Raw genomic sequence first — 7761 nt, 5'->3', positions numbered from 1 at the left:
TGGATTTTTTTGACCCAGAAGTTTATATAAGTTGACATGTGTGGCGCCGATGCCGCGGGCGCCGCACAGTGCAGTGTGGCGCCAGTGTGGAGGGCGCCACACATTGACTTGTGTTAAAAACATGAAAAATCCTACCAAACTCCAACAGTTATGAGTATAACATTGGACACAACAAGTAGCAATTTCATGACGTACACATATAACACTTCATAGCACAGAGTGATCGGTTACCTGCTCAGCGGTAAGAGTGTCCAACTCCGCAGTGTACTGCCTGTACATGATCATTGGATCGCTCATCATCTCCGAGACATTGTCCCAAAGGTATGCCCAAGTGGACTCCCGGTCAGGGTTGTGAGGGTGATGAGGCCATGGCCTCTCGTTGAGTGTCCTAGGCCGCCCAACTGATAGGCGGTCCCAGCTCCATACGGAAAGTAGGAGCATGCATCCACCAATACCGCCGCTCCCAGTCCTGCTCCCAGTCCTGCGACAAGCTTCGTCCAACTGCGCACATAAGACATTTGGTTAGTACTTTGTCTAGCACACTACTATAGGAAAATAGTACATAGAGCAAATCATCACCTGCCGGTAGAGGTAGGCAAGTGCCGCTGTTCCCCAACTCCACCGGTTATCCAACACCGTAAGCGCCTTCAGCCAACACCAATGGGCCAGCTTCCCCCCACTGCCAGGAAAGAGAGTCCTCGAAATCATGTACCATAAGTACACGCGGGCGTACGTCCTCCGAGTGTCCGCGTTGGCCCCTTCAGGGCATTCTCCAAAGTTAGTCCTGATCCAAGAGAAAGACGCGCCGGCGGGAGCTCTCGCCTTTGGTTCTGCTGGCGGCGGAGGAGCCCTGCCAATAAGCGCCTCCATCTATCCGCGCCACCCATCAGAAGCTGTGTTCATACACAGTGGCTCGCCCTGAATAGGTAGTCCAAGGATCATGGAAACATCCTGGAGAGTAGGGGCCATCTCGCCGGCCCTCAAGTGGAAGGTGTGCGTCTCCGGCCTCCACCGGTCGACAAGAGCGGTGAGTGCCGCGGCGTTCATGTTCGGCCCCCCACGGCTTACAAGGGATATGAACGGAATAAGACCGGTAGGCTGGATGAACTCCGTGTACCTCTCGTCATACGGTATATCCATTGTGCCATGGTAACGAATCTTCAAAGGGTGAAGATCTGTTCCCCTCTCCGTCATATGAACAGCCCGGTGCTCCCTGTCGTACTCTTCATTCAGAAGCCACACCATCCTACATGTTTACACAACCATATTATGAGTCATTCCACTAACAAAAATGAGCAACACATACATGAGAATATATCTAACTTTCGAATCACCTATACATCACACATACATGAGAGTTCATATCCAAATACATCACACATATGAATTTCGTGAGACATACCATTCCTAGGCACATAATAGACATATGTAAGACAATAGAATGCATTTGCTAAGCTTCAATTTTGCCTTTCACCACATACATACATAAGGTTCCATACATACACATACATTCATATCTAGGGTTCCAACAAATATTTGGTTCAAATATGAGTTATTCCATCACAAATAATAGGCATATGTAACAAATTTGAATGCATTTGCTAGGCAAATATTAGACATTTCAACACATACATACATAGGATTTCAACACATACATGTAAAATTTCATTCAACACATCTAGGGTTCCTACATATCTAGGGTTCCTACATATCTAGGGTTCCTACACATACACATTCAACACATACATAGCCATTTCAAATCTAGTTTCCATGGCTAGGGTTCATGTACAAATCTAGCAAGATCTATGAAATTAGTGGATGAATGTGAGGGATTCGAAGGGGATTACCTTGAGGAATGGATGGGGAAGAGATTGGCCGGTCAGATCTGACGAATTTGTGGCCGATTTGTTGGGGGAGAGAGGGAGGGCGGAGGAGGAACCGCCGGCCGCCTTGGGGGAGAGAGGGAGGGAGGAGAAGAAACATAGAAGAAGAGGGTCGGGCTGGGGGCGGGCGCGGGCGCCACACTTAAGTGGATGTGTGGCGCCCGTGGCATCGGCGCCACAGAGGCTAGTGTGGCGCCCGTGGCATCGGCGCCACACATCGAGCCTCGCAAAACGGCTAAGTCCCAGCCGTTCCGGAGCCCCTGGATGTTTTCGACCGAAAACATGATATAAGTTGGCATGTATGGCGCCGTTGGGAGGGGCGCCACACATGCTGCCACGTCGGATCGGCAGACCAGCTCAGCGGCGAGGGGGCCACGTCGGCTGAGACAGTGGCGCCGGCAGGAGGGGCGCCACATGGGCATGTGTGGCGCCCGTGGGAGGGGCGCCACACAAAAGGGTTAGATTGGTGAAATAGTTTCGTCGGAGGGTCAGTCTGTGCTTTTCTTTCACTTTTGGGTTATTTTTGTGCAAATCGCCGAAGGCAGCTAGTTCAAGCTTATACCATCCACGCTGTTCTAGTGATCCAGGCTGCCAATCACGCCATTGTTTATCCTACTACTACTATTGAAAGACAAACAAACAAGATTGCTTATGGCAACTTGTTGGTCCTGAAGATTTGAGTGGAGCTCTGCTCTTGGGTGGCGGGATCCTGACTGGTCCTGAAGATCTGCGTGGAGCTCTGCTCCTGGGTGTCTCGATCCTGACGCATAATTGCAGCCGTGGTAGAAGCAGATTGCATAATGGAGGGAATCGTTTGCATGATTACAATCTGCCGTGATCTCAACCGCACTGATCGTGATCGGTGTGGAGATACTGAGTGATACGGACTGATGGGTGTGGAGAAATTCTACAGTATTTCCAAGGAACGTAAAGCACGTGCTGGAATATTTCAAGTTTCAGTTAAGTAAGGTGTTTGTTTTGATTGGCGGGATCCTATACCGTGAAATTCCATGGATGGCCACAAAACAACCTTCTCCGTTGAAACGGCAAACGTAGAGGGTTCAGAAAAAGATGGACTGCACGGATGTTTATGGTGATTTGCGGAAGAACCACAAGCTCACTGTATCCATGCTTCAAGAGGTTTTCCGTGCAAATTTACAAGGCCTGGGAGGATTTAGATTTGCATGAACTTTCAAGGAGTTCATTCACGGCAGCAAAGAGTTGAGGTTACCTATTGAGATGTCAATGAGAAGTGATATGCTTTTACAGCCAGGTCAGGTTCTTTTTCTACTTGTTGTGTTAATTGTGAGCACAGAGCCATAAGAGATGTTTCGCTGATAGTAGTTTCTTCATATATATTGTTCATTCAATCATTCACAAAGCTGTTAGGTGTGTGTGTACTCGAACCCCATCAGAAGGGAAACCAATCCTTTCGCTTAGCTCATCCACTGGAACAGACTTTCTCTGGAGAACAAGAACACAGATACGGCGTTAGGGACAAGCAAACAAAAACATCGTCATTTCCCCAAGGAAAATATCTACAGGTTAGAGCGTACCTTGTGTTGAAGTGAGACAACACAAACGGTCATCATCAACGTACGTGGCATTGAGCCCCATCATCCATGAACCAACTGATATATCATCATGGGCATAGCTCTGCAGAGATGCACTACATATTGACAAAAAAAGAAGAGTTTATAGAATCAGAGTTGGGAAGTATAAAAAAAAACTGGTTTCTGGACACAGAAAGACCCAGAAATGACAGGCACTTGTCTTACAAAAAAATTGACAGCACATAGCAATGACTAGTAACATCTACCGTTCAACTTTTGAGAACAGAATTTAAAATAAAATTATAGTGTCTTGAAGAAAATTATTTCATATGTGCCATTTAGCCGCTTATAGCATGTCAAAAATAGTTTCTTAAATGCTAAAAGAAGTATTCATACCTTAAAAGTACATGAGGTGATTATTTTGCTAAAAATGCTAAATATATCAAAGTGATGGATTTGGCACGTGATAACACATGGCATGTCGTAAGGAAATCATCTACTAGTATATGAGAATAAGGTCATTCAAGGAAACTAATTCATTTTCTGATCAACCAAGAAAAACTCAACCTAATTGCAACATTCCAGCTGCAACGATCCCATTACCGCATATAACATTGAGAACTTGGTTGGTGTTGATAAAAAAAACGTGTCACTTAGCTTGTCTTAAGGTAAAAAAAAAAAAAAAATACACACGAATTACCTGTTTATGTTGATGTAGCGGGCCAAATTGTTTGAGAGGATAAATAAAGAACCAGAAGCATGACGAAAATATCTGATAATTAAAAATTAATCAATACAAATCAAAAGTGAGATGCTAGAGAATAACATAGTGAAGAAAAAACACAATTGCATTCCCTGCATCAGGCATTCAGGCAGAAGGGAACTTATATGCTAAGCAACTAATCATAGCAAAGGATATAACTAAAACTCAATTACATCTTACAAGCACAGGATGCAAAGGGGACTGCAACTTAATGTCTCTTACAAGTCTAGACACTTTAAACGTGTAATGGAATATAATCCACAAGATTAGCGACACCTATAGTACCCACAAAAAACTAAACAAATTGTGCAACATAACCTGTAGCATATGAGCTATTTTAGCACTACATCTAGCCAGTTACCAGCCCGTTGAAATGCATTTGGTTTGTATGGGCATTACACTCTGTCAACCAGATCCCCATGAGATACATGTTTTCTTATCAACGTCCACACACACCATGTTTCATCACTTACTATATAGCACTACTTCATCTAGCCAGTTATCAGCCTGTTGAAATGCATTTGGTTTGTATGAGCATTACACTCTGTCAACCAGATCCCAGGGAGATAGATGTTTTCTTATCAACGTCCACACACACAATGTTTCATCACTTACTCTAGGTACAGAGTCATTACCAGTCATCCAACGCGGTGCTAATAGGACACAGCTAGGCCAAGTGCCAAATGGCAAGAACCAGGTATGAAATTCCAGAAGAAAAAGCTGACTAGACACAGTATGAAGAATGTCAGGTTACTTACGTCTTTGCGTCTCCAAATTTCCACCATTCAGGTTCATACCATTGTTGCTCCCTGAAATTGAAGTTAACACCAATACAGTTTAATGCTTGATTAACAAAAGCACAAAATAGTGCAAAATTCAAACTGCACTATCTCTAAAATGTAAGAATGAAGTCGCTGCAATTAAGAATGTAAGTACATGCTTATTTTCTCAAGTTCATGCGATTGCCGATTGAGGGCCTATGGTTACTAGCCGCTCCCCGAAAGCATAACTTCATCGATGAAATTAAAAAATTCAAAAGCATGTCATTGTGGTCCCTTGATTCGAGAAAATGATTCAGCTGCTCAATGCTCTCCAACATGTCCACAATATGGGAAGGCTGTTGGAATGGAAGGATCAATCCTAAATTAACACCCAAAAGTAAAAGCCGCTCCACTTATAAAGGATGGCTAGTTGGAGTTTAAGAGATGGAATCGTCTGAGTACAAAATAATGATGGTTATGATGGGAAGGAAAGCACATACTCTTCACTAACGACCATTCCAGATTTCATGCAGCCCATGTACAATCCTTGGCTACCTCGACGGCCTTCAAGCATCTCAATTAACCCAGCTAATGGCCAATTGCAAGGAATCAGGGAAAAAAAACTGAGATCAAGAAATCATAAATAGGAAAAAACAGTTCTACATACAAAAATAGAAACATCAGATACCTAAATCAAGATTAATGTTATCATCAACTTTGACGTAGAACTCTGCATCCCAAGCTTCTATTGCGGCACTGAAGAAAAACTTAACTTTGCTAGGTAACTCCTCTGCAGCTTCCTCGTGACTTTCCTGAATGGTTATTGATTTGTTTACAACAAGGTGCATTAGTTCCAAACTTTGACAGTAAACGTTCCAAAAATGTCTTTGAGATCCTTTCAAGCTGAATGAATTTCATAGGTACAGTAAAAATAATATTCAGATAAAACAGAAAAAATATGATAACTGAAATATTTCTTTGTGGTATTACAGACGTAAGATTCTTGAGGAAGCAATAGTCTTCCATGCAGACAAGCAAGGTAAAATTCTTATGCAGGCAATACCACAAATAGTGAAGATCTGATGGTAAACTGAGAACATACATTGATATTAGATATTAACCGAGACATACCAGAATCAAGAAATCGTTTGTCTTTCTACTTTCCTCATTGATATTACGGTCCAAGCTATCACCTCGATTTGGACTGTAGTGTCAAAAAATGAAAATTTCAATTGGTGGACATGCACTCAAAAAAATGAATATAACACGAGAATGGTAATGACATGGATGGACTCTACACTAAGATCTTAATACAATTCAAAGGTATGGTTGGAGAACAAAACCTCCGGCCAATAACAAAACGAATGACTACACCCTTTTCCTCAAGCTTCTTTAAAGCGTCACCTGAAATTTACAGTGAGGTAGGAAAGCAGAGTTATCCTATGAGTTGAAGGGAATCCTGGTTTCTTTCGGTAACTGTAACCGGACTAAATACTAAGTTAGAGGCCAAGTTTTAGGTTCAGGCAGTTTGGGTCAGAGCACAAGTGTTATCAGGGGTGGGGTAATTTTTGCACTCAAAACTGTAAACCAAAAGAACAAGACGAGCAAACCTCTTGGCATCCACGAGCCGCGGAAGGTGTTCCTCTTGAGTCGGGATCCAAAACCAGTGTAAACCCCAATGACAGCAAGAAGCTTCTTCTTGTCGGAAGCTGTAGTACCAGTCCCGTTCCCCCACAAGTACCCCTCGCTCTTCGCCTTGGTGAGGTCCATCTCTGCCTCGGCGATCTTCCTCCCGATCTCACTGCCACCAACAACACATTTCGAATCAACTAATCAGAAAACGTGGCAAAGCCATACAGGAAAACCTCAGCAGAGAACCGAGAGATTACGTGCATCCGAGATTCCTCAACTTGTCGTCCACCGAGACCGCCTTGGGGAGCTGAAATTAAGCGCCGCCGTCAGGAAAAAAAAAATAGAGAAAAAGCGAGAGGTGGGCCGAGCGGGGAAGGAGAGATCCACACATTGCCGGAGCTCTTCTCGAGGAGGCCGGACAGGATCGCCCGAGTCTGCGCATCCTGCCAAAGCCTGCGAACAAATGGCAAAGATATCAGAACTTCTGAGTCGAGGAACAGAGGGGCGATCGGGATCTGGGGAGGGCGCGAGCGTACCGGCCGGCAACGTAGAGCCAGGCGAGGCAGGAGAGGAAGGCCATGACGAGGGGGACCCTTCCGGCAGAGGAGGAGGTGGTGGAGGAGGACGATGCCTTGAAGCGGCGGTTGTCGCGGCGCATGGCGCTGGCCAGCGTCTCCATGGCGGCAATCTCCGGCGAGCCTGTTGGACTAGCCCTGAAAGTTTCAGTACGGCGTGTGCTTTGTCCAAAGGAGCAAAAAAAACATACTGAAGTGACGAACAAAAAAGGGCAACTGACTAATGGGCCGTAAAAGTCCAGTAACTGTCCAGTCCGTATAACGACAACTTTAGCAGATGAGATATCGGGCCAGCCCAGCAACTAACCTCCCGCTTTTCGGTTTTTGCGGAAAAAAAATGGCAATTCCTATACACCGACCAGGTCGGTGGTTACCCCGCGCCGCACACCCCCGCGCGCGGGGTATGGGCCGGCCTGGTCGGCCCATTTCACGTTTATTTTTAGTTCTCTATTTTCTGTTTCTTTTTCTTTTTCTTTTATTTTTCTTTTTTTTCTGTTTCTTTTTTTTGTTTTTGTTTCTTTTCTGTTTATTTTATTTTTTTAAAAAAAGTTTAAATCTAAATTTTGTTCAAATTTTAAAATTGTTCAAATCTGG

At 44.3% G+C, this 7761-nt stretch overlaps 1 protein-coding gene across 1 annotated transcript; it reads right to left on the bottom strand.

The window, feature by feature from the left end:
* Positions 1-3093: 3093 nt before the first annotated feature.
* LOC127318001 (hydroxyproline O-galactosyltransferase HPGT3) lies at positions 3094-7353 on the bottom strand. Its single transcript, XM_051348609.2, has 12 exons — positions 7129-7353; positions 6982-7045; positions 6850-6899; positions 6571-6761; positions 6304-6364; positions 6092-6164; positions 5649-5772; positions 5461-5548; positions 4958-5008; positions 4137-4208; positions 3440-3552; positions 3094-3347 (listed from the first exon to the last, which is right to left on the bottom strand). The coding sequence occupies exons 1-12, from the start codon at positions 7269-7271 to the stop codon at positions 3325-3327; spliced, it is 1053 nt and encodes a 350-aa protein (XP_051204569.1). The 5' UTR covers positions 7272-7353; the 3' UTR covers positions 3094-3324.
* Between the last annotated feature and the right edge of the window lie 408 nt (positions 7354-7761).

The sequence above is a fragment of the Lolium perenne genome, chromosome 7, assembly GCF_019359855.2.
Source record: "Lolium perenne isolate Kyuss_39 chromosome 7, Kyuss_2.0, whole genome shotgun sequence".
NCBI classification, from domain to species: Eukaryota; Viridiplantae; Streptophyta; class Magnoliopsida; order Poales; family Poaceae; genus Lolium; species Lolium perenne.
This window is presented reverse-complemented; position numbering and strand designations above follow the sequence as displayed.

Excerpts from the sequence above, each read along its gene's own strand:
- LOC127318001 (XM_051348609.2), bottom strand. The coding sequence starts at position 7,271 with ATGGAGACGCTGGCCAGCGCCATGCGCCGCGACAACCGCCGCTTCAAG. Across the intron at positions 6,165-6,303 it reads CGTTTTGTTATTGGCCGGAG|TCCAAATCGAGGTGATAGCT; the intron begins GTTTTGTTCTCC and ends TTGACACTACAG. Across the intron at positions 5,009-5,460 it reads GGAATGGTCGTTAGTGAAGA|GGAGCAACAATGGTATGAAC; the intron begins GTATGTGCTTTC and ends CTTCAATTTCAG.